At 45.3% G+C, this 25,982-nt stretch overlaps 1 protein-coding gene across 3 annotated transcripts in view; it reads right to left on the bottom strand.

The window, feature by feature from the left end:
* Positions 1-25,183, bottom strand: part of LOC149363261 (ankyrin repeat domain-containing protein 13D) — a 41,854-nt gene extending 16,671 nt beyond the window's left edge. For 2 of the 3 annotated variants that reach the window (XR_016289073.1, XM_089573413.1), the window contains exons 1-13: positions 24,928-25,183; positions 22,765-22,900; positions 20,787-20,911; positions 17,648-17,693; positions 16,208-16,261; positions 15,584-15,673; positions 13,919-14,108; positions 9,817-9,883; positions 8,016-8,174; positions 6,739-6,777; positions 6,366-6,542; positions 2,390-2,492; positions 126-287 (exon numbers count right to left, since the gene is read on the bottom strand). Coding sequence is in view for 2 of the 3 variants with exons in the window: in XM_089573413.1 (XP_089429539.1) it covers positions 126-287; positions 2,390-2,492; positions 6,366-6,542; positions 6,739-6,777; positions 8,016-8,174; positions 9,817-9,883; positions 13,919-14,108; positions 15,584-15,673; positions 16,208-16,261; positions 17,648-17,693; positions 20,787-20,911; positions 22,765-22,900; positions 24,928-25,032 (1,453 nt within the window). In the remaining variant the exon portion in view is untranslated. The remainder of the gene's footprint in view (positions 1-125; positions 288-2,389; positions 2,493-6,365; positions 6,543-6,738; positions 6,778-8,015; positions 8,175-9,816; positions 9,884-13,918; positions 14,109-15,583; positions 15,674-16,207; positions 16,262-17,647; positions 17,694-20,786; positions 20,912-22,764; positions 22,901-24,927) is intronic. The other variant, XM_089573414.1, reaches the window with a different exon arrangement.
* Positions 25,184-25,982: the final 799 nt, after the last annotated feature.

The raw sequence follows: 25,982 nt of genomic DNA on the forward strand, positions 1-25,982 counted from the left end.
GCTTCTCGTCTTGAAAACACTGGCCCACGCTGACTGGCACAGTGGGCCACAACGTATCTGGCCACTGTCGTGTGTACCGCGACAACCCTGCGTTCGGCACGACCAACCCGTGCCACGCGACTCACCCAGCCGGGCATAGCCACTTGGAGCCTCGAAGCAGCTGTCTTCAATGGTGCACATCACCGTCCCCTGATCACGAATGGTGGTCACTCCTGGGACGGGCTTATCGAAGGCGTTTATGTTGCCAAATGTGATGCGGGCATTCAGCACGTGAATCAGGGGTATCTCTGTTGAGTACAGAAAACACGAAATACAAGCATGTGCAATTGTCACTAACAGATTTATAGCCTGTGTACACTTGGACTAAATGTACCACAAGTAAAAAAACTGGTCACTTACCGTAAAAACCCACATATAATACAAGGTTTTTTTCCCATAATTAGCGTCCTAAATTTCCGCCTCGTACTATTTGCGGATCCGAACAAAAATTTTTGAAGTTGCTCGAAGTTTTGGTTTCGTTTTTGCGGCGTGGCTACGGCTTGGCTTCGTTACTCTCGACAAACGACGTCACGTCGTCGTTTCTTTGTTGATCCGTTGGGTGTGCCGGGGGGTCGCGGTGTGCTGTGCGCCTGTTGACAACACACGTGCTCGCATGTAAGGCACGCTTCGTGAAATGGATATTGTTTTAGGGAGCACGATGTCACGGTCTCGAAAACAGTACTCGGCTACTTTCAAGCGATTTTAGCAGCAGAGAACATCGGCAACGGTGCGGCCGGGAGGCAGTTTGGTGTGGTCGAAGGAAGCATTCGTGGATGGCCACAACAGAAAGAAGCCCTTTTCGCGTGCAGCGGACCGTGACGAAGCTTTCGCGGCCGCTTGATGGTTGTGTAAACAAACCGTTCAAGGACGCAGTCAAGCGGTGCTACGCAGAGTGGATGCGCTCAGGTGAGCCTGCAGTGACGCCAACCGGGCGACTGAAGAGGGCTTAAGAAGTGCGGCATCTCGAACGCCCTCGATGGCACGGAAGATGAGTACATTTGGGATGATTTGTCGGACAAAGAAATGTCCGAAGAAAGCGCTACTGAAGAAGAAAATAATTGAAGTGAAGCGCGGGATGCGATTTGAATAAATGTCTTCTATGAGCTTGTGTTACTCGTATTATACGGGGGTGAAACTTTTTTTTCCCATTTCGCGTCTCTAAAACTTAGCCTCGGGTTCGTATTATACGCGGGTTTTTACGGTATATACTTCATTTCATGCATCAGGTGCAATGCTTTCAAAGAAAGTGCTTTTGTTCACGTTGCCTCCATCCACGACCAAAAAGTAGTTTGCTGCTTTTGGTGAGCAAAAATAATAAATGCTTTGCCTGGAGAATTATTACATGCCACACTTGTCATAAGCTTGATAAAACAAGCTCTTATTACTGATGAAATGCTCAAAATATGCAAATTACGTTTCTGCATTTGCCGTTTTTTGGTGGTGTTAGGTTGTCTCTATCCTCCCTGGTGCGCTTCCACCAATTTGGATATGAAGATGGGGTCCAGCATGGTGACCTCGAACAATTATCTCCTGCTCTTATTTTTTTTTAGGCAACTCATACTGCGAAGGCGCCAAAACATGGCAAGCAAGAGAAAGCCTGCGCTCAAGCAGGGATCTGTTACCTGGAGAAGTCTGTCCGGGAAATACCTAGCATTGTGTGGGAGGGTACCAGGGTATCTCCCCAAACTCTTGCAAAATACTACCAGGCGGAACATACATATGTGGGACTTTGGCATATCCATAGTGACGACTTTGCAATGCTTGCTCAAATGTTCTCGTGACTACAAACGCATTACATAACATTTATTGGTTTATGGTTTATGGGGGTTTAACGTCCCAAAGCGACTCAGGCTATGAGAGACGCCGCAGTGAAGGGCTCCGGGAATTTCAACCACCTGGGGTTCTTTAACGTGCACTGACATTGCACAGTTAACGGGCCTCTAGAATTTCTACTCCAAAGAAATTCCAGCCGCCGTGGCCGGGATCGAACCCGCGTCTTTTGGGTCAGCAGCTGAGCACCATAACCACTGAGCCACCGCAGCGGCGTATAATATTTATTAAGCGAATACATGTGCTGTGCAAGATTTCCGGAACACCAAGAAAATGGCAATGGTCTGTCAAATCTATCAATGGTCTGGCTCAACTTCACGATGACAACACTTCGTTCCAGCGAAATTTTTGCTGGTCCCATGAATTTGTTGCAACACAGTTCGACTGTACGAGCTTCGTCGATTCAGTCCCTGTATGGCTAATACCACTTTCTCTGATTCCACTGGCACTAGAAGGGTTTGGCCAGGCAAATGATAACTACGCACTTCACAACAACATGAACATGAAAAAACAGCCATACCGATTTTGACAGGGAAGCCCGCTGGAAGTTGAAGAGTGATGAAGTCCCGTAGCCTGGCAAAGTGGGTGCTGTTTATGGACATGAGGTCCACGATGGGAAGAATCTGCAAGGCAAGGGTTAAAAAGGGGAAACGGTTAATCTGCTGTGAAGCCAGTCAGGCACAGAGAAACAACTGACAGCACTGAAGCGTCGAGCAGGGGAGGACCTATGGCTTGAAGAGGGTGATCTGACAGGGACCGGCCATCTTTTTGCAAAGCACTAGAGGCATCTCCCGTTTTCCACAGAACATCACTGGCTCAAGAGGACATTTCCTTCTGGTCCGAAATGGCCACTGCAGAAGAGAGCAGAACCGTGCACAAACGTGCCAGCTTTAACTTCAGTTAATTAGATGCGAGAAGCGCATTTCGTTTGGACTGCACGTGATCCAATCGACACGTCCTCTCCTTGACGAATCACAATCAAGTCAGGTCTACATTGACTTTTTTATAAAGTACAAGATAAAACTACAAGCTGGCGCTCCTAAGATCAGATCATGCGAACTGTCATCGAAGGGTAGTTCAGTCACGGGACCAATTTCAAGCCATTTCCAACGTTATTCGTTCCAGATACGTGCTGCAGTCTCTTCTTCCTCGCAGTGAGAAGCATATGACAGTTGCAGTCATAACATCATCTGCATTCGCTCCACTCTTAAATTTCATAAAACAACCACAAAATGTGCAAGAAAGCAGAGTTGTGGAGACCAAACCACTCACAATATCCACTGCAAGTCCCCCCACACATTCAAGGCTGTGAACTGCTGCAGGAAAGTGCACTGGACCAATGCAAACAGCGTGGAGTTGTATTTTATGGACGCATATGCCAAAATCTCGGCAAGTGAGCACTTTTCCATACTGAAAACTATAGCCAGCAATCCAACTTGTGAACTCCTGAGTTCAGAGGAAAAATGTCTGAGACTTTTCCTTATTTATTGTATCACTGGTTCAAAAAGAACAAAAAGGATAATTAGGAACCAAGTAACCTAGCTGCTGTCCTGTCGTGGCATGTACAGTGCAGCGAGATATGACAGGAAACTAACCTATTGTTCCCAAATTTCAGTTCAAATATCTTTTGTCCCGTGAACCATGAATTTTTCCGGTTCAAGGGTGAAAGTATAGCAGACTCTCGTTAAGACGAACTTGGCTAAGACAAATTCTCCAAAAAGATGAAAAGTGCGAGAACAGATGCTTCGTTTCCCATAGACTCATTGTAAAAAAAAAAAAATCTGTATTAGACAAACTGTTTAGAGTGTTCTTCGTTTAAGATGAACTTTCGCAGCGACCATCCATGACAAGTCCGCGCAACGGTACTCATGGAGTGCCTGCGAGGCAGTCTTGAGGCAAGCTAAAGAAAAAAAAAATGGTAGAGCTAAGTTTAGTGGCTTAGTGGATTAATCAGTGTGAGCTGATAGGCATTAGTGGGCAAAACTGGAATGGCAGAAGGTCCCTGTACATCTGCCTTTTTGGTTGTCCACAGCTAGGCCTCCAACGCAGTGTGGTGGACTCCAGGGGGAGGACCAACGGTGCCACGGAAGTATAATACACTAATTGCCTCGCAGCAATATACTACTTGCCTTGCCTCGCAGGGATACTACTTGTCCCTGAAAGCTTTAGCGGCGAGAGACCTGTTTCCATTCTCCCCTCTCACTCTGGTCTGACTTCAGCGTCTCACTTCAGTGCCTCACTCAAACTTAAGTTCATCCCAGGAAACCATCTTTAAACCGTAAGAGATGCACGTCACACTGCAAAATGAAAAGAACGCTTCCTTGTACGACAACGCACCTCGCAATGAGCTGCCCCACATCTATCGCTCACCCGCTCAAGACAGCTTCCCCACGCCTTCACGCAAGTGTGCGGAGAAGCGTTCCTCCAAGTAGGGGAGGCAGGACTCCTTTGCACTGGCCTCAGCGTTGCGTGTGCGTCACTTGCTGCACGCTGCTTCCAATGGATGGAAAGCCGCATCGATGCAGAATATACCTGCTACTCGACTTGGTGCTTACACAATTTTATGGAAGCCAAAATTTAAACTGATGCGGCATAACAGCATGAGTTTTCACGGCGCAGAGGTCTGACATGGCCAGATATCAGCGCTGCGTCGCCTTCGGCGAACAGAAAGACACGAGGTGTACCTGCTCGCATAGTTGACCCCAGCAGCGCTAGAGAAGGATTGGGATATGACGGTCATAAACTTTCACAATCTGTACCACATGACTAGCCAGATGAGCGCCTTCAATGCGCTTGGAGCCTTGGGAAGGCACAAAACAGAAAAAGCACACAAATGGTGGTCACTGCAGAAGGAAGCGAAAATGAGAGTGAAGAAAAGAAACTAGGCCAATGCCAGTGTACTGAAGTAGGATGACATAAGCTTTCTAATACCTTCACTCTTCGGCCCACTCATATATAATGCTTTCTTCACAATTATTTCATCACCGCTAGGTCATTTTATCCATTTATATTATGCAACATATACCGTGTTCTGCAACTTTATCGGCAAAGGTTTGAAAAATTCTCCCGCCACAACCGTTGGCTCGTTTGTGGTGAAACCGCGCACAAAGCTTCCTTATTGTTGTCCGTTTTAAGGCATAGTAAGTATAAAAGTGGTACTTACCAGGTTTGGTCACGCGAGATGCGAAACAAGAAGCACCTGTGTTGAGATCGAGGTGTCGTCATCGAATTTCTACCGAAATGTACTGGTGGCGCCATCTGGCATCGCTGAAGGAAAGCGCTGAGGCGAGCACTGCAGCGAGCGCGGCGGCTTGCTTTGAATGCGTCGTTCGAGCCATGTCGTCTGCTTAAGCGCGTGAAATATTTTTCGGCCAACGCATTTTGAAAACTATCGTAAACAAATTAAATGACTTGACGGTGATTTACCAATAAAAGAGATGTTGTCCCTTGTCTCGTCGTATTTCTGCCCTCTGCTTTTGCGGCGCTTTCCTTCAGCGATGCCAGATGGCGCCACAAGTATCTTTCGGCAGAAATTCGATGACGGCGGCTCGATCTCAACACGGGTGCTTCTTGTTTCGCATCTCGCGTGACCAAACCTGGCAAGTACCACTTTTATACTTACTATGCCCTAAAACGGACAAAAATAAGGAAGCTTTGTGGGCGGTTTCACCACAAACGAGCCAACGGTTGTGGCGGCAGAATTTTTCAAACCTGTGCCGATAAAGTTGCAGAACACGGTATTTTCACACCTAGCATGCTCCCATGTTTATTGGGGGCACCTTCTGATAAGTACAACGAATTTCCACGGCCCGTTCAAGTTCTACAGAAGTATACTTTGGGCAGCATAGGACAATGCAAGGGGCGAATTTGCACCTCTTAGTTGGCAGCAGCACGCTCTGGAACTCAAGCGAGCCATCCCCTGCAAATACGACTGATCCAAAGATGACTGGGAAAATTTTTCAAACACGAATGCTACACAAAAGCTTAATATGCATCCTCCAGCAAAAGCATGCACCGCCCAAAACTGTAAGGGAACCCAGGTAATCACACTGAGCACTACAGAATGCACCTCTCGATTCCTGGACGCTAGGTGCTTGATGGGAAGAAGTTAATTTGTTACTTGTGATAGCTCAGTGGCTATATGGCATTATGCTGAGGAGCCTGCAGGTTCTGTCATGGGTAGAGTGGTCACATTGCAACGGAAGTGAAACAAAAAGCACCCATGTAGCATGATTTCACAGCACATGCCAAAAAAGCCCAAGGAGTGAGAATTAAGAGCATTCCACTACCAAGTGCCGCAGTGGGCATAGCTCCGGCACAATAAATCTACAAGGTAATTTTCATTTTAACCAGATTTTTTTCCTTTCATCGGTTCTTGCATTCCATAAACTCCTTACGGTTGCACACACCAAGAACGACCACAGAGCAGAGAATAGGTAACACGACCGAGGAGAACTTGCTGCTCATCTGTTGCTACCCGCTGGGAACTGGCTCACCTGCTGTGGTAAGGAGAGCGGGTAGTCTTCGCAGAGCCACAGGTTGGCACGGAACTTCTGTGTGCGCACAGTGGCCTCCCGAGGCCGGCCAATGTCTCGGCCGCCCAGGTCCACTTTGGCATTGAAGTACTCCTCCGGACGAATGTGGCACGGATTGCCCCGCCACTCTGTCACGTCCTGCGGTCCAAGTAAAGAGGAGGAGGAGGAAAGCGACACGGTGTCTCACACACTTTTCACACAAACACCCCCAGATGCCTCCCACTGAAGGCACCGTGCGTCTGCGCCCAATCTTTTGACCCTCCCCACAACTGTGCCTGCGTAATTGAACACTCAGAAGTCAGGCCAGCGTACCATATGCAATGCTGCTGCCTACCTCAATTTTTTTTGCGGAGCAAGGAAGTAAAGACTGCAACTGCAAAAGCAAAAAAGAAACAACAGAGGAGGTACTCCGTTTACAATGCACGAAAAACAAAAATTTTCAGATTAATTTAATTATTCAATTATACCCTGCAGTTGCTTTCCGAATTTCGGAGCACCTGCAACAGTGGCTCAGCGGTCACGGAGTTCCGCTCCTCAGCGCAAGGACACGGATCAAATTCAGGCCACCGCTGCTGTGTTTCAATGCAGACTAAACGCGAAAAACCATAACGAGCTGTGCAATGTCAGCGAATGTCAAGGAACCCCAAGAGGTATAAATTAATTTGAAGCCCTTCCCTGTGGCACCTCTGTCTTCCCCCTTCCGCTCTCTCCTCTGTCCCTTCCCTCATGGTGTGGTTGAGGTGCCCAGCGTAAGTTACTGCGCTTCTTGCCATTCGTCATAACGAACCAACCAATAATAAATTTCATAGATCATGACACATGAAGTTTCGCAGCACCAAGCTGTTGGCTCAAGCTGCCTCTTTTTCCAAGAAGAGAATGTACACATCCTCGTCAGACCCAAGCAACCATTTCGCATGTCACCATTAATCCAAATACAATCCAAATTCAAATCAAAATCTCAAGCCTCGGCGGTCCCGTGAATCTACACACAAAATCTGGCAGTAGTAGGTCCAACAGTTTTTCCCTCGTGAGTTTTCTCCATGCTCTCTGCTGAGGGCCTCTGGGCCAACATAAACATGCAACATTTTATGGTGTATATTTAGTTGAATACATGCATGACAGAATGCGTGCTTAAATCAGAATTACAAGACATCTCATGGAAAAGCACGACAAACTTGGGAGTTGTTTGGCCGACAGGAGCAAAAATCTGTTTTTAAACAAATAAACCAACTCGAAAGGGCGCTCAGAGCGTATCTATCATTTCACACTTGTTGAAAAGCTAAATATGTCGGGGCACAGTGAGTGCTCGCTGACTTCCAATGGAACTTTGGATGTGGGAGCGATGCGTTTTTTAATAATTCCGTAAAAAAACAAATGTGCATTATATATAATGTACGCGGGGTCTGACGAGGATAGAGCATCTGTAGCAACTTGAGGTCAAAGTCTGTTTGCTCCAGAGGAATTCGTTTCCATGTAAAGTTTGATGGAAGTCTATCATAAAGTTCGAAGGAAGTTGATGTGCAAACTTTGAGAACAGTTTCAGAGGAAAGTTCCAAAGACAATGACAGCAATTACAACTAGATGTGTTTGCCGCTTCAAAAACAAGCTCACCCCATTTGGCGTTTCCAGTGCAGAGCCCTCCTCAACCTCCACTGAGCCCAGGAAGGACTGCAGCGGAGATCGCGCGGCCTTGTGGCGAGCCTTGTCTGCTTCTGACAGGTGCTCCACCCTGGTCTTGGTCACAAGTTCCACGTTTGTCGCACTGAACACCTGCACCAGCAACACAGACCACCAGAGAGACGTTCACATCTTCACAACAGCTGCACTGTTCCTTCTTAACCTGCTCTTAACCCAAAAAACTTTCAAAACCCAGTTGAAAACTTAGCACTAACCGATTTCAGCCTGCCACTGATGTGCAGACAAACTAATGTTTGGAACTTGAACTAATGGCAAATTAATGCAAGGCACTGCACACTATCTAAAGCAGCTCAAATAGGAACACTCATTGCCTGCCACTGCATGGCTACCCCTAAACTGGCGGTTACAGTATTAAAGTCTCATGTATAAGCACTTCATGTGGGCGTTTACAGCGAGATTACGAAGGCTCCATCCTTCAATATGAAAGTTCCATCCTTAATCGAGATCATCAACGGTCATGAGTCTTGGGTCTACTGATATGACCCGGAGACAAAGCAGCAGTCGCTGCATTAAGGGGGGACACTGGTCTTAGACCTATTTTCCTTATTTTCAGTCCAATCCTAGTGAAACTGTACCACCTTGCTCATTTTTGTATACCGATTCCAGCAATAAAATTATGTTTCTCATAAATTAGTTGGTTCCCAAGATAATTGATTTTAATTAGTCATTCATTAGTACCTCGTTGCAAAAAAAAACTGCTGAATAAAAAACCATTTTTAATCCATGGCTACATAGTATGGTGAGTAAAGAGTGCAATAATCAAAACCATTTTTCTATTTTATGCTCATTAGTAATATTACAGCACTTGTAATATCAATATTCAAGGCATGAATGTAATGCATCGATGAACTTTGCAAAATTATAAATTTTTGAAGAGCGATTGAACAAATCTGCTTCGATTATTGCACACGCTGTGCCTTCAGCTTCCCTTAGCAAACAATATGACAACTCTATCAGTCCTAGATGTTGAGATATCGACATACTAAGACAGCCAGATGTCCAAAATTTTCATACCATTAAATTGTCTGCTTCTGCATAAATTCAGCCCACACGGATGATCTGAATTTAATATTATGGTCAAAATGCCGATGTCTTGAAGGAAAAATTGGTACAGTTGGAAAATAATAGCTGGAAATTCAACAAATGTCACATTTTCAAAACCGATTTTTTTCGTCATTTTTTGGTCTCAAAGACCAGTGTCCCCCCTTAAGCCCATCATCACCATGAGTGAAGAAGGCACAAATAAATGGTCGCAGCTCGGGCCAGACAGTCAGCACAGAGTTTTAATGCGACATTTTTGCAGCGCTTGAGGGAGAATGTTTTGGCGAAAGAAATCGAATCTGTGGCACATAAAAAAAACTGAGATTCTCCAGGACACCCTCACCTTATACTCCTCAATCAAGAGTTTCTCGTCAACCACAACAGGCTATCACTTCTGCATCCGCCCTACTCACCATATTCAGTGCCTGATGATTTATTCTTTTCCCAAAAGATGAAGATGCAGCTGAAAGGTAACTGTTTCCATACCACTGCAGAGATCCAGTGTGAATTGCTTAAGATTATGGACATGCTCATACAATGCGACTTCCAGACCGTTTTCCAGCAGTGGCACAAATGCTGGGACCGGGGCACTGCTGTCCAAAGGCGATGCTATTCCAGCTTGGTTATGTAATGTATGTGTTTGTCAACAGAGCCAGTCTGGAAAAGGCTTCACCTTGCAGTTGTGGCCATTGATGGTTTCACTCTTGTCACTCTTCCAGCCGAGGATCCCAGACTTGTTCCTGCATGAAAGAACAAAGAAAAGTCATGAGACTCCTGCTTACTAGCACCTATCCATACATCTACTGCAAAGTCTTGAAACAAAAGAGTTAGATGAATGCTGACTAACATTGCTGAGCATAGGCTTTGATGTGCTGCTGCACTCAACTTACGGTGCAATTTCAGATGAGCGTAAACCTTATCTCGTCAGTGAAGGCATACAACAAAACCTTGATGATCTGATATCAGTTAATTTGAAATGACAAGATAATCCATGAAATTTCTGTGGTGCTGTAATTCCTAGTGCAAGTTTTACCAGGTAATTCAAGCAAGCAGATTGCACCAACTCAATTAATTCAAAGACCTGGAGTAACTACGGGAACGACTGAGTTAACTGCAAACCCGGTAATGCCAAGCTATACCGTATTTACTCGCGTAATAGGCGCACTCGCATAATAGGCGCACCCCTAGTTAGGGCGCGAAAAATCAGATTTTTTTATTTCCGCGCATAATAGGCGCACCCCGAACTTGGCACTGTGATCAATACTGTATTTACACGATTGCAAGCCGACGCCTCACCACCCCCCGCTTCCCAATCTTTATTTAGCAGCAGCTGCTGCGGACCCACAGCACGTACAACGACATCGCGTAGAACAGCTGCACACAGTTTTCAGGGATGCTCACTTTAAACGTCTGTTTGGAAAGCTTCATCTCCAGCCGGAAACGTTCCCGACTTAGGCCCGCGAAAACCTCGGCGCTTGGAGTCGCGTACGAAAATTTAGGGACGCCGCAGTCGCAACTGCCGCACTTCTCGGCCACGTCGTATTTTCCGACCTGCCGCACGCTTGCCGCGTTGGAGAGCAAACTCCCAGCCGTGTAGCTGTTAAGGTGCTTGCTCGTCGAGCTAAAACATCAAAGCTCCGCGGCAAAGCCATAAACCACGATAACTATCGTGCTACCGCAAATCCCGGCACTTGACAGCAACAACAACAACAACAAAAAAAAACGAGCTGGAGATGCTGATGGCGATATAGATAGCGAAAGCTCGCGGCGGAGGAAAACGATGATGATGAGCTTGGCCTTGGGCGCCCTCCGTGGGCGGCGTCTGGAAGCTCCTGTGCACGTGTGTGGCCTCCGCGATCAAGCGCCCGTTGCGCGCAGCTGGAGCCGATCGCGGAGGCCTCGGCGCGTGCATTCCGAAAGTTTCGGTGCGGCCGATACACGGACCTTTTTTTTTTAACATTTTCTTCGCGAAAACGGGGAGCGGCCCGTACACGAGTGCGTTTACGCGGTGTGTTCAATTTTGCGAGTCGAAAAATTTCCGAAAATTTTACCCCGCGTAATAGGCACACCCCGAACTTTGAGCCGGATTTTCTGGAAAAAAAGTGCGCCTATTATGCGAGTAAATACGGTACTGATAACACAGAGCCACGCCACTTACAAATGACCAGCGAGCCTGCATTAAGCAGTGCGGCTCTTCACTGAACTCAACACACGCACCATCGCGCAGAGTAGCGACACTCAGTGCGTAGCACGATGACGTCACGATGGCCAAAGCAACCCTGTGCCCGACTTCCAACGCATTCAGTGGTGTCCAGAGCGCTCAAAACGTGGCAGCATAGCACATAGTGAAATCTAGCTACGGTGTAGTACTCGCTTAAGCAGTAGTTCCGCTTAGCATGTAGCCACATGAAATCCCCGAATCGACTTCCGTTAAGGCAGAGGTCCCCACGCTCTCGCCAGCCACTGGCTGTTTTTCACAACGTCTGCACAAATGCTGTAATCCTCCTACTCATGATAACAAAAGTTTTAGGTCACTGAAAAATAAATGTATTTGTGTATGCGCTGCTAACAGCAGTAATCGTTGATACAAGCGGAGTGAGTAAAAAACGTAGTGCATGAAACAATATTTTCGTTCGTTATTTTCGTTGCAGGTCTTGTTCGGAAACAATTACTGCACCAAAAAGAGGGCTGCTTGTGCAGCATCTAACTGAAATGTTAACATTGGAATTCTGAGAGCGGTTCTTGGCTCCAGCAGATAGTTATTTAGAATCAGCACTTTAAAAAAGACCAAAAATGACAAACGCAGAAATTACACATATTAGAGGCTCAATAGCTTCCTGTCTAATTAACAGAACATATGTATATTTCATTAAGTGCGTAAAAGCCCTCTGAGCTGCATTTACTAGTTCCTTAGCTTTCATTGTTCAGATTTAACTGCCATAGCCAAAACGCTACCCACGGAGGTCTGGCAATCCCCACGAGTTCCTTCGAAAAGGCATTACAACTTCACAAAAGGGGATCGTTATACTCTCTACTAAGAGTTGTTTGAGTAGCAGTCCCTTTACTCACTAAATTGTGCAGCTCTTGCACATGTTTGTGATTAAATTTTACATTACAAATTTCGGATATACCAAACTATTTTTTTTACATGTTCACTATAATGAGGTTCAACTGCATCATCCTTTATTAGGTCAGTGGACATATTTCAGATGTTCTAAATCAGAAACATAGTTTTCCCTCGAGGCATGGCTTGAAGTTTCATTGCAGTTTTTATTTTGTGCTTCTCGCACTGCACCGCTCTTGTCGAAACATACAGTTCACCACCCCCACATAGCTCGTATGCACTGCACGTACTCTCTCCTCATTCCTCCTTTTCAACTGACAGCTGTTCCTGTTGCAGCTCTTCTGCACCTTGCCACTAACCTGATGTATCCTGGTCGAAATCAAGAGGAAGAAATGGACTTGGGCAGGGCATGTAATGCGAAGACAAGATAACCACTGGTCCTCAAGGGTAACGGAGTGGATACCAAGAGAAGGCAAGCGTAGCAGGGGGCGACAGAAAGTTAGGTGGGCGGACGAGAGTAAGAAGTTTGCGGGGATACGGTGGCTGCAGCTGGCAAAGAAAAGCGTTAACCGGAGGGACATGGGAGAGGCCTTTGCCCTGCAGTGGGCGTAGTCAGACTGATGATGATGATCAAAACTTAGCCACCGCTCTCATGTGCGCAGAGATTGTCATCTCACAAAAGCAAAGATGAAAGGTAAACAGCTTTGCCAGTAACTGAGTCACCTTGAGAGTGATGATGATGACTATGAAAGCACTTATTGAAACCCCACAGATGCACAACCATGTCTTGCAGATGTCAAAACCGGGTGACAGAAATTCTGGCTCTTGGCAGTGATGAGGAAAACACGACGAATCTTAACGAAGCTTCTGCGAGAGAACAAATGTTGACCACAGCTTTGCCGAGTGCAATTTTTGCGACTCTAAAGTGCTTCAAGTGGTTGAACAACATTCTGCGCTTGCCTTTTTCGATTTGTTTCGCTTTCGAAAGCCAGCTTGATTAAAAAATTTTACGCAGTCCGACATGCCTCGAGTTAGTGAGGTTTTACTATAGCCATTTCAGGTGAAGTAAAGGCCGTTTACTTCATGCTGACCTGATTACTTCTCTTGGTTAAGAGCACACAATAAAGTGGTTTTATGATTCAGACTGGTAATGAATTTACTTGCCACAAATCCATAGCAGCTAAGGTCTACCTCGGTAGAACACACAACCGTGTAATCACCTGGAAACGCCTACCTTGGGTGAACAGAAGTCGTGAAGACACCAAGAAAGCTTCATGGAAGTGATTTTATGCTGTCTACTTATAAGAAACATGCAGTTCAGATTTTTGATCACTAAACAAGACAAACCCACATGTGAATGTTATGGAAACCTGGTCACAGTAATCCTTCCACTCATTTCTTGAAAAAGAAAAACTCATATACAAGAACAGAAAAAAAGCATTTCTCGCTGTTCCATGAAGAAAAAGTGTACCATTTCACCCTGTTTCAATTCTTGGGGAGGATTCGCTCATGAACCCTTGAGCTTTTTTTAAAGAGATGCGGAGACTTTAAACAAACTACGATGCTTTTAGATACACTGACCACAAGAAAAGAAAAGGCAGCCCATTGTGACCTAGTGTCTGGTGCATGCCAACGAACCCCACAAAACCTGAATACAAACACAACCATAGAATTCAGTATCCAGTGGGATTGAAACGGCCACATGTCCTACCTCTCGAAGCTGATCTTGTCAGTGTCTATGTACGTGGCCACCACGGGGGAGGTGAGGCGGGCCGAGATGGCATCCTGGGAGGGCCGCAGGCTCCCTGCCAGGTCTATGTACTCCGGAGGCAGCACCTGCATCTGCTCGATGTGCACCTGGCAGCTGTCGTGGTCCACCTCCATCATCAGCGCCAGGTCCTCTGCAGGCAGAGGAACAAACAAACACTGTGCACGACGGTCTCGTCACGCAGTCCGCGAAAGCCCACCAGGCATACGAAACAAAGCAGACGACACCAGGAGACAGTTTGAAGACCACATGACGTGTGTACAGCCAGGTACAAAAGTCTTCATGATGCGTGAATAACAACAAAGGTCTGTACTAGTTCTGTTAGTAGCCGGTAACAGACCAGACTTGTGGAAATGAAAGCTGCAGCATCCACGTGCTCTAATGTGAGGAAGTTTGGTTTGGTTTGGTTGGTTTATGGGGGTTTAACGTCCCGAAGCAACTAAGGCTATGAGAGACGCCGTAGTGAAGGGCTCCGGAAATTTCGACCACCTGGGGTTCTTTAACGTGCACTGACATCGCACAGCACACGGGCCTCTAGAATTTCGCCTTCATCGAAATTCGGCTGCCGCGGCCGGGATTGAACCCGCGTCTTTCGGGTCAGCAGGCGATAATGTGTGGAAGTGATTCGGTTTACGGTTTATGAGGGTCACTGGCAGACATGACACTTAAATAATCCATTAATCTAATCACTTTTCACGCATCCTGAAGGGGGCTTTGTCTCCGATAGCACACTGTGAGTTGAACGATGCACACCCCGTAAGCCGCCGCGGTGGCTCAGTGGTTATGGTGCTCGGCTGGTGACCCGAAAGACGCGGGTTCGATCCCGGCCGCGGCGGTTGAATTTCTTTGGAGGAGAAATTCTAGAGGCCCGTCTACTGTGCGATGTCAGTGCACGTTGAAGAACCCCAGGTGGTCGAAATTTCCGGAGCCCTCCACTACGGCGTCTCTCATAGCCTGAGTCGCTTTGGGACGTTAAACCCCATAAACCAAACCAAACCAGCACACCCTGTAAACGTCACGAGATGTCTAAAGCATTACCAAGCAAGGAGAAAGAATAAAAGCATGCAGTCTGCTGCCAGGAATAAAACGTGATGCTCAAAGGTATATGGTGCGGTGCTAGTTGGTCTCCTCTTTAAAATGGCATGGCAAGCATAACATGTGAAACCCGGGGCTGAGTGTTCATGTGTGTCCTCTGCCTGTCTAAGCGTGTTTCGTCACTTTGTGCTTGCCATGCCATTAAAAGGAAAAAAAAAAATATTCAATTACACATTACAAAACTTACAAAACTTGGCGACATAGGCAAGCATTAAACTAACGTATACGGATAAATTAACATTAAAAGATTTGGATGATGATGAAAGACATTTCGAATGCTGATTGGCATGTAATGTTTGCTACCCCCCCCCTACAAAACCTCATAATTTTGCAGCAGTTTTGCTTCCACACTTCAGACTGTATGCCAGCAATAAGGAAGACGGAAGTGTGAGAAACAGTCACTAGTTGAGCTTGGTTGAGGAAATAGTTTTCCTCAACCAAGCTCGGCACTCTTGTGTCTCTCTAGATTCCTTCGGAGCATTCGTGCAGCATGTTTGAGAAGGCTGCGCTCACCTTGACCCTTGAATATGTAGCTTCTCCGCCCACGCTGCCAGCTGGACTGGTCAAACCCCAGGAGAGTCGTGTCAATCCGGACGTTGGCTCCTACAGTGAAACCGAGATAACGACGAACAGGAAAAACTGAATGCAGAGTAGAATAACAAAGAGCAGCAAGTCACACTGAAGAGGACCAAATAACAAAACACAAGAAAAATGTGTATCAACAATTTCATTTGATTTCTATTTCCATCTACAACAAGTTCACAAAGTAATTTTACTCTCAAGTTTCAACTCGACAAAGCTTTGCGACATGATGCACAATAGTCAGCAGCCTCCATGAGAAGCAAGGCAGTAATGGCACTATGATCACTTGGACACTTTGTGCCCCAGTAGATTTCACTATAAAAAAATGGCTGAGGCTTAACTTGGTTAAGCCTGGAGAATGCGAAGCATCATCGTGTCGCGTAATTTGGAGGCGCACAACCCCAGCGACGGCGTGAGGTGGGCCCCCGTTTCTCCACTGTCGTGACGTCATGTATCACGTGATTTGGAGGCGCATAACCACGGTGAAGGGCTGAAGTGGTAGCTAAAGTAGTATGCTTCGCATAAAAAAGAGCAAGTAGTAGCAGCAGAACTTGCCACTTTTGTAGACTCTGTAGGTATCACTTGGACACACCCTGGACAACAGTGGCACTGTAAAAAACAAACAAAAAAAGTAAATCTAATGCGCACCACTGGAAAACTGCATGGTTAAAAAAAAAGAAATATCCAGTAATAGGAAAGCTCCTTTTTTCATTTGCTGAGAATGAATCTTTACTTTGTTCCAGAACTGCAATGTGCTTGCTAAGCAGACTAAGTAGCAAGCTTTCTATTGAACAATGTTCTTTGTTCTCTCAACAAACTGCTAATTTTTTTAAGAACTATTCAAAAATTCCTTTAGTCAAGACACAAAACTACTGTGCATTATTCAGCCCTGTTATGCAATGGGTAACTGCAAAAAAACACGAAAAAATGCCAACCACTGCCCTCATGACAACAGACGTGCACTTCACAAAGAAACCATGAAGCAACACAGGACTCAGCAAATAAGATGGGTCCCCGTGATGTCACTATGCTATTTCGTTGTGAACAATCATGCACCAGCTAGCTCAACTTTCCGTTCTACTAATGGACACACGTAAAATAAGATCTGAAGTTTTCAACTCATGTTCATAAAAGGCAACTCTAGGTGACTTTGAAGTAGAGCCATTTTAGGCAGAAAAAAAAAAAAAGTAGACCAAAACTAAAACTCAGCTGTGTAGCTAGAAAAAAGCTTCACTTATCATACAATAACGCTTCTGATGCAGTGATGACATCATAAGCACCACCAGAAAAACTGTCGTATATGTGTTGAATGTCTTAAACAACTGAACACAATAATAAAATTTTCATACAGCAAGCAGAACTCTGGATAATTTCGACCACCTGCGGTTCTTTAACCTTACACTGACATCACACCGTACACGGGCCTCTAGAATTTCGCCTCCGTCGAACTTTGACCGCCGTGGTCGAGATTGAACCCTCGTCTTTCGGGTCAGCAGCCGAGTTCCATAACCACTGAGCCACCATGGCGGCAAAATCAGCCGTTAGCTTCACGCACACACGCACACAAAAACACACAATACACCGAGCAAGGCCAATCTATTGCCTGCTTTTGTTCAGCACTGTTCTATTATAAGTATGCTTTTATGCTAACGTACCATAAGCTTTCATAAATCATAAACGTGGACAGCTGAGAGCTAATAAAAGCAACGTCATTAGTTTAATCCTTTTTCAGGCATACCAGCAATCAACCTAGGTATGTGTCAGGTTGACTGATGCTGTGAATTATATGGTACAATAAGGAGCGAAGTATTGTAGCCTGTTACACTAAAACCACCATGCACTCAAAAGGAATGAAAAATGTAGATCTTTGGCACCTTCACGGGTTTTTTTTTTTTTTTTTTAAACACGGCAGCTAATCTTCCTCAGAGACATCACATTTAGCATCTCGTGCTGCATTAGTATGAGTAGTATATATAAGAAGGTTTGCTCACTCACCCCAGCTCGTAAACTCCCATTTCATCTCGACATAGAAGTCAGGGGTCTGCATACAAATGATAAAAAAAAAAGTGAAGAAGAGGGCGAAACACCATTCAATTGAGCTAGCTGTCGTAAAAGAAGCTACCAGTGCACGCACTGTCATTTCACTCATTTTTTACTACCTATTATTATTATTAGGGATTTAAAAAGCTAAGAACTGTTTCTTCAGTTTTAAGCCTTGGCACGCGAACAAAATGAAAAACAGAGGCAAAAAGAATAACAGTGCTCTCATGTGCCAAGCACGCATGGTATACTGCCATTCACACATGATACACACATGACAGTAATCACAAGGTGAACAAGGGAGGGAAGAAAGCCTCAGTGTGTCTGCCAACGTTTCGACAAGAGGACTTGCCTTCGTCAGGGCAGGTCCTCGTGTCGAAAACGAGGACTTGCCTTCGTCAGGGCAAGTCCTCGTGTCGAAAACGTTGGCAAGCACCCTTATTTCCCCTCCCTTGTTCGCTTTGTGATTGTCAAGAAACATCTGACAAACCTCTCTCTCTCTCTCTCTATACCATGGACACATGACAGTAGTTTATTTTACCATACATATGAAAAGATTTACACGAAACCGCACAAATACTAACAAAGCCCGTAAAATTTATGGCATGCTAGCTGGTCACTTCTAAGGCTTAAGATATTTAAAAGCTTGGTTTGCTCTCGTCTAGTTTATGCTGCCTCATCACTCCACTTCAAATATCTGCAACACAAAATAACGAAGACAAATGCACAAGTCATGCGTGTTGCCTCCCTCTGTCTTAGTTAACTTTATTGCTGCAAGTATACTTCAAGCCTCACAATGCAGGAACTGCGCAGTGAAACAACAAGCATGTGACCGCACAAGACATCAGCAAAAGGCCATTAAGTTATCTTTCTCTCTGGCTATCCCCGGAAAGCTCCCAGCAGTTACAAACACTGCCCTCGGTCACAGAGGGGAGACGAAGTGCTGTCTTCCTTGTGTGACCTGATAAGCGGAGTGCATATCGGCCTTCCTTATAGTGCACCCCCGCCTTTTTCTTGCCCTAGCTAGGCCTTGCACTTGTTAAGTGGCAATCTGGGAAGTCGCAATTCTGCCAAGGATATTTTACAATTTCAGTTAGTTGCTTCTCACTAATTCAAACATCCTGGGGACACCTTTTTCATCAAGTCATCAGAAGTATGAATACCCCGAACGTTAAAAGAAATGCAGTTATAAGGGAAGGTGCATCCTGTGTTTTTTGCTTAGCACAAATACTTGTGCTTTTTAGTTCCATGAATACAGTTCCATGAATGAATACAGTATGTCAAAAAAAAAACACAAAGTATGAAGTGCTATGTAAACAGTTCTGAACACAGAGCTACTGGTCATGCCACACAAAGGCACCACATTACCCCTGATCCAACACTGTTGATGGTGATGTTTCTGTAAACATTTCATATTTCCTTTTGGAGGCTTGTTAAAAACAACAAAGGTAGGAATGAATGGGCATCAATGATGATGTGCCTATGCATTATGACAAAGCACTGATTTCAAGCCATCTAGACTGTGTCAAGGCGAAGTCGATGAAACAAGCAAATCTGATTCAATCTCATGCACTGACTTCAAGTATGCTATTACCCTTGCAAAAAGTGAATTACAGTCAAATCCACTTATAACAAATACTGAAGTGCCATGGAAATACCATTGTTATAACCAATAATTGTTACAACAGGGTTGTGCTGAAAATACCATAGAACACATGCAAAAGCTGATGGTGCCGCGACTGAGCATTGTTATATCCAATATATTGTTATAACTGGTATTGTTATAAGTGGGTTTGACTGTAGATGCAGTGTAAAGATCTTTAGTTTATGAGGAAATTGTAGATAAAAGTTCAAACACATGGCCATGCAACACAAGCACAACATGGGGGGGCTAGATTCTGACCATCTATTAGTGTTTTTGCAGCGTTTTAAAATGTCCCATAGAGAAGCATCTAGGCAGTGCTCCAATCAAACGCAATGTTCTGGAGTTCCAAATGAAATTTGACATTCTGCTTTGAATAACATCCGATAACGATGAAAGAATAATTGTTTTATGGGGATTCAGGGCTGAAACATTGCAACAAGAAATTCACGTTCCGGGAAGCAAGGAATAGGCCAAACATAGGTTGAAATAAAGGCTACAAACTGATATTGTTAAACTCGTAACTTTACAACTGAAACGTCCTAGCCAGTGCAACAGGCCAGGAACACACGGCAAGCGGTTGAGCAACCCAGGTGCTACAAGGGAGCGTCGAATGTGGTCAGCACACTTCAACCTCCTTGTCCTTGCTTCTGCTTTTTTGCCCGTCACGAGACTTCAAGACTGTAGCAATATTAAGGTTAGAAAACATAGCAAACTAAGAAAACAATTGCGGTTTATATAAAAAGTATCATAAAAAAAAGTTTTTGCAATAATTTCTCTTTTAAACACAGCCTGCACCACTCCTGCTAGACTAATCGTCTGTCCCTTGCCACTCACATTGATGCACGGAAGCTCAAGGAAGACTTGCACGCATCCCTGATAATAAAATGCTCTCATGGGCCTCTCCTCTCAGTACTCAAGCCTAGAGGGCCAAAAAATTCAGTGGGGCACTTTGTTGACCTAAAGTGCGGTGAGGCGAAAGCCTTTAGCGCGGTGTTGCTGCTTGTGTCACTGATGTGTGGTTAAGATGCTAATTAAGTACACAATTGTCTGTGAATCTTCAATGCTGGAGACACTGGAGGGCGTCTGGGAGGCATCCGTCTGATTCGACGCCTTTCTGCAAACACTCTCCAGCGTCCTAGACAAGGAGAACTGCATATGCGTTGGCAGGAAGTAGCGTAGCCATTAGCACGCTCGGCTGGGAACGGAAGTATAGTGGGTGGTTCGAATCTCATTGTGCAAAACATTTTTGTTCTGGCCTGACTAGAAAAAGCGTGATACCTCTGCTGACAACCTTCTATCGAAAACGATGAGGCACTAAAGGCTTTTGCCTTGATAGAAAAGGCATGCATAAAGAAGTGTGGCATAGCTACTTCAGCCACAGATGATCAAACGCCATACACAACCAAAAGAGCCAAGAGCTGCCAGAGGCTTTCTGCAGCTTGTACTCACGTCCCGGATGCGCTTCAGTAGATCTGGGATACCCCCAACGGATATGCTGTAGCGCTGGAGGTCTCGCTGGGTCAGCACTTCTGCCAGAAGCTCGGGATCACCTGTGCTCACTGCTTCGTGGACCACTGAATGGCGAGAGAAGAATTAAGTTGTTACCACCACAGATGCCACTGTAGCCATCTCAAGCAATGCTTTCGGGAACTCTGTCAAGTTTCTTTCACTGTAACACAATACTGAAGAGCACAACCAAAGATCTTTTAACTCCCAGGACTCACTGCCATGCCTTGTAAAGGACAGGCAAGAAGACCCCGACACCAAAACTTCAGTTGATGACTGCACTTGTTCAGCAAGTTCCCTTCACTGAAAATGCTTCCCTCATTTTGCCATTACCACACTGCAGGGGAACACAAAGTGAACAGAGGAGGGGGAAGCCTCAGGCAAGCTCCCTGGTGACTCGGGCTATGAGGGACGCCATAGTGGAGGGCTTTAGATAATTTCAACCACCTGGGGTTCTTTAACCTGCACCGACATAGCACAGCACACGGGCCTCTAGAATTTTGCCTCCAAAGAAATTCGACCGCAGCAGCGGAGATCAAACCTGCATCTTTCGGGTCAGCAGCTGAACACGACAACCACTGAGGCGGTCAAGAAACCTATCCACCTTCCCTCTCTCTACCATGGATGCCCTAGGGGAGTGCTTTACTGTGCATGGTTGCCCCCGACAGGGATGCATGTGCACGGTACACCATTTCATTATGGCCAGGCACCACTCGGCACTGTGAGCAGACATGCCACAACATGCAGCCAAGCACACGCAATAACCAGATAACCACTATGCATTATATGCATTTCGCATATGGCTCAGCAACGTCAGCATGGAAGCTGGGAGCCTGAACTACGACACCACGCGAGAGGACAACGTCACGAGCTCCCAGGAGCAGAGCTTTAAGCGCATCAGAAAGTGATACCAGCTAACCCAGTGAGCTTTTGCATGTGAGCAAGTGTATATAATCCAGTTATGTTAGTATACCTTCAAAAAATAATATATTTTCATGCCCCGAGCATAGAAGACAAAGTATTTACTGTATTTCCCCGAATGTAGTGTGACCATGATTTAAAGCGAGGGATGCTTTTGCCAGAGCAAAATAGGAAAACATAAATGAATCTAAATTCAGTTATTCCATTATAGCCTTGGGCTGACTTTAAACCATTATTATTGATAAAAAACCTCGTGTCACATTAGAGTAATTCAAGCATGCTACAAAATTAAATATTTATTACAGTCACTCTTGTGAGAATTTGAGTGAATAATGCTTTAGGATAGAGCAAAATAAAAAACAAAGCTTCTGCCTTAGCTAAAAGCAGTCGCTCGTACCGAATTGCATGTTGACTATATAACTGGCCCTTTTATACTCTCATGTTACGAGGCACACACCAAATCAGGTTTGAAAATCATGAAGTAGAAAAAGATTTACCAAACACACACACAATTGACAGCAGCAGCTATACAGGAAAATCAGTAAAGTACAAGAAAATTTCACATAGGACATGTTCGTCTGGTTCAGAAAGATATTCCAGTTGGATAAATCATATGAACCAACTCTGCAGCAATGCGATCCGATTGAACACCAGTCGACAAAGTTAAATGGAGCATGTACCAATGATGGATGTGGAAATTAAAGTTGTTTCGGCTATTTGCGCATAAAAGTTAAGCGAACTTTGAGTGCAGGCATAGTATCATAACACAAATCACTGCAGACATCTTTTAACTGTTCAAGACTTTCACAAAATAACCTAAAAATAATCAATTTGCTAATCACACAAATATGCAAGTAAAGAAAATGAACGCTAACTCTGCAGCATGATGTGCCTGGCTGTGTCTGAAAACGTACCTCTTCAACGCCATACTTGCTGTACCATACGAAAAAACCTACCCAATATCTTTACGGATTTCTACTAGCTAAGTCAGGCATTATACCTGTGTAACCATCGTTGTTCTCCACGTTGACATTGGCACCATGGTTGAGAAGTATCTTGGACGCCTCAAGGTGACCCAAAGTGACAGCCAGCATGAGAGCAGTCCTCCCACGACAGTCGCGCTGCTCGATGGTTTCCTGCAACAGCACAGACAGGACCCAGTTGCAAGGCCACAGAATGTTCCGAGAAAATGCAGGCAGTGTCTGCTGCCACAGTGCGTTGTAGGCACACGAATGCTGCCGAAAATTTACTTGCCGAGCTCCACTTTGGCTTCCCTACAGAAGGATCCTAAAACAATGACATGAAAGAAAGAAGATGGGAGGGTCAGCCAAACGGAGGCTCTGAAACGAAGTATGGCTCTTAAACCTAGTAACATGCTAGAAACTTAGTAATTGGAGTCTTAGTAACAGTTCTAAATTCAATGAAAGAGCTTTTTGGACTTCTAACATCAGCATCTCCCTCTTTTTTATATCACCCCCACAACATTTGTCAAATGGGCACCTCTGGTGATCACAGGCGCTGACACATTTTCATTTGGTCTACCATAATAACTGAAATGCTTGTAACACGCATCAACTATAAGCAAGAAATCATTTACACTCAAGTTTGGCCTGCATGCATATGTATTCACGTCACATTCTCCACTGAAATGGTCATTAACAAGTAAGAGCACTGCAAGGCGGGATATCAAGCAGTGACCACTCATGAACTGTGAAATTTGCTTGATTCTGAAAGGCATTTCAAGAAGGTCGATGTGACTCATTTCCTTTTCGAAGCCTTGCAAAAGCTTGCCCTCCTTATCCTCTCAAACACGAGTGAGGGTTCTGTGACAAGACACATGTCGCAATAACTAATGCAGCGGCTTGGAGATCAGCACTCAGCTGTGCTGGCCCCACTGTACTTCAAATGTGTGAAATTTTATTCTCCAATTCTTGGAGGTGCAGGCATGCTGTGTCCCCAATACGTCACCTCGTTTTCGCACTTGCTGCCTTTCCTAGCAATACACACAGTTTTAACAACCTTTATATAATACTTGAGTGAACATGGGAATGGCACACGAGATAGCACACAAAAGCTCAAATGCACAGCACATTCCTTAGCAAGAACAGATTTCTGCAGCCCACACTAGCCCTGCCCTGTTTACTGCAAACTGCCCCGTTCGGACAGCAAACATGCAGCAGCGGGGCACGAGATAAGCTACACCAGTTTTTCATTGTACAAGAGAACCCACCCTACAGCACGCACCATTCTGATGACCCCTTGACAACCGACTTCATTGCCCATTTGTGGCAAGGCAAACCTTGCTAAGTCCGTGCACTGCACAAGTAGTATTAATGCCACATTGTGTGTCCATGTTTTTCAGTGCAATGGAGTGCAAGGAGAAGCAACACAGCCAGTCTTCGATCCCCTTTGGTGTTAGAGCTGTCGGACAACCTTCTGCACATGCTGATTACCTTATCGCGGTTTCTGACAATTATACACATTAAACAACTGGTTCACTTTATGCAGAGCACTCCTAACTGTCGTCGAAGGTAAAGTTTAAATTGAAACTTTGCAGACCGAAAGCAGTGAACCGGACCTCTAAGGACACCGTCTTAACCTAGAAACTGCTATTTCTTGTACTTTGATAGACGGATGCGAATTTAAAGACAGCCAACGTTTCCTCAACACAAGAAAATATTTTCAAAAGCAAGGCAGAATACGAACCTAAACCGAAAAAAAGACCCAAGTGCAATTCTGCCGGCAATTGTGCAATGCCCCTGCAGCGACGCATATAAAAATCAAAAACGCACGACATTCCTTATTACAAGACAGCTCTACAAGCCTCTTATCTCGCATACGTTGTTTTGACAGCTGTTCTTATGACACGCCAGCAGATTTTAGTAGCTACGATCCCAATTAACAGATGCACGAAATCAGTCTCTCAAAAAAGGCGAACCGAAAGGACGCTGGGACGAAACTACACCCGTAATATTTAGCCAAAGCTGCTCATCCAAGAGAAAATTTACTATTCCAACGCCTAGTTTCAAAAACGTGAGAACGGTGGCTACGTCAACACGCAGCGCAGCACCGTCCGTGCTATCGTTGAAAGTGATCTCACGACTTGTTCGTACTGTCCGATTTCACCATGAAGTGGAGCGGATCAAAACAACCGATAACTCACTGTGCTCTTTTCGAGGAGCGCTTTTAGGCCCTCGTAGTCGTTATGCCAGGCCAGCCAGTGGAGGGGATACTCCTCTTGCAACGCCGCTCGCAGCTTTTCTGACATGCTTGCGTTACGTCGGCCTTCGTTGACTAGAGGTGGTGCTAAGGCGATAAGTCATTGCATCCGATGCGAAGCGACCATGGAACGTTCTTACGGGCACAGCGTTCTCAAATCAGACCGCAGCCTCCATTATGGCGTTCAAAGAAATAAACAAGAATAACGCCTGGATAAATGAAGGAGACGTAAGTCACGTTCAAGAGCCGCTGTTAGAGTAACAGCTAGCGCCACAGTAAATCTAATGATCGAGACTTCAAGACCGATGCCTCATCGACCGGTCTATGTCCTTCCTCCATGGGTCTATGCTGTTATTGCCGTTAATTTGATGGCAATGCTGCAAATAACTGCTCTTTTGTAAAATTTTTAGTTTCTGATTGGCGCCAGTTTGGATTGTCGAAAGGAAGTCCGTCGAAGCACTGATTTTCGAGAACAGCATTGTAAAAGGGGACTTTCGAATGACAGCACGAAGCATGGCACGAAGTAAACACCTTATCATTAGACCAGAGTTTGATCCCAGCCTCAGCGATCGCATTTTTATGAAAACGAAATGCTTTTATAGAAGCCTGCCAGTGCCTCCTAAACTGGTTGGTACTGTGCGCGATGTCCACAGCTGGCCGAAGTTGTCTGGAGGTCTTGTGGCTTTAGGATGTTAAACCACATAAAACCAACCATTCATGCATCTCTACTACGTAGTACTGCGGCCCAACTGTTAGCACCACCAGCAAGTGGTCCCAAGACGTATGGTTCCAGCCATGGGCTGTCACAGAGTTCCTTTATCTGACGTCGAGGACAGGAATCGCAGGCGGGACATAACTGTTTCGTTTTTTATTCACTTGAAAAGCTGACCGGTAGACGGTCAGATGTGCTCATAATTTTGTACTTTTTCTCATGTTCTTCATTTCACAGAAATTCCACTTGTGGTTTCCTAAAACCGCAGGTCTTCTTGACGCAGAAAG

The sequence above is a fragment of the Amblyomma mixtum genome, chromosome 2, assembly GCF_055824585.1.
Source record: "Amblyomma mixtum isolate Tamu chromosome 2, ASM5582458v1, whole genome shotgun sequence".
Taxonomy (NCBI): Eukaryota; Metazoa; Arthropoda; class Arachnida; order Ixodida; family Ixodidae; genus Amblyomma; species Amblyomma mixtum.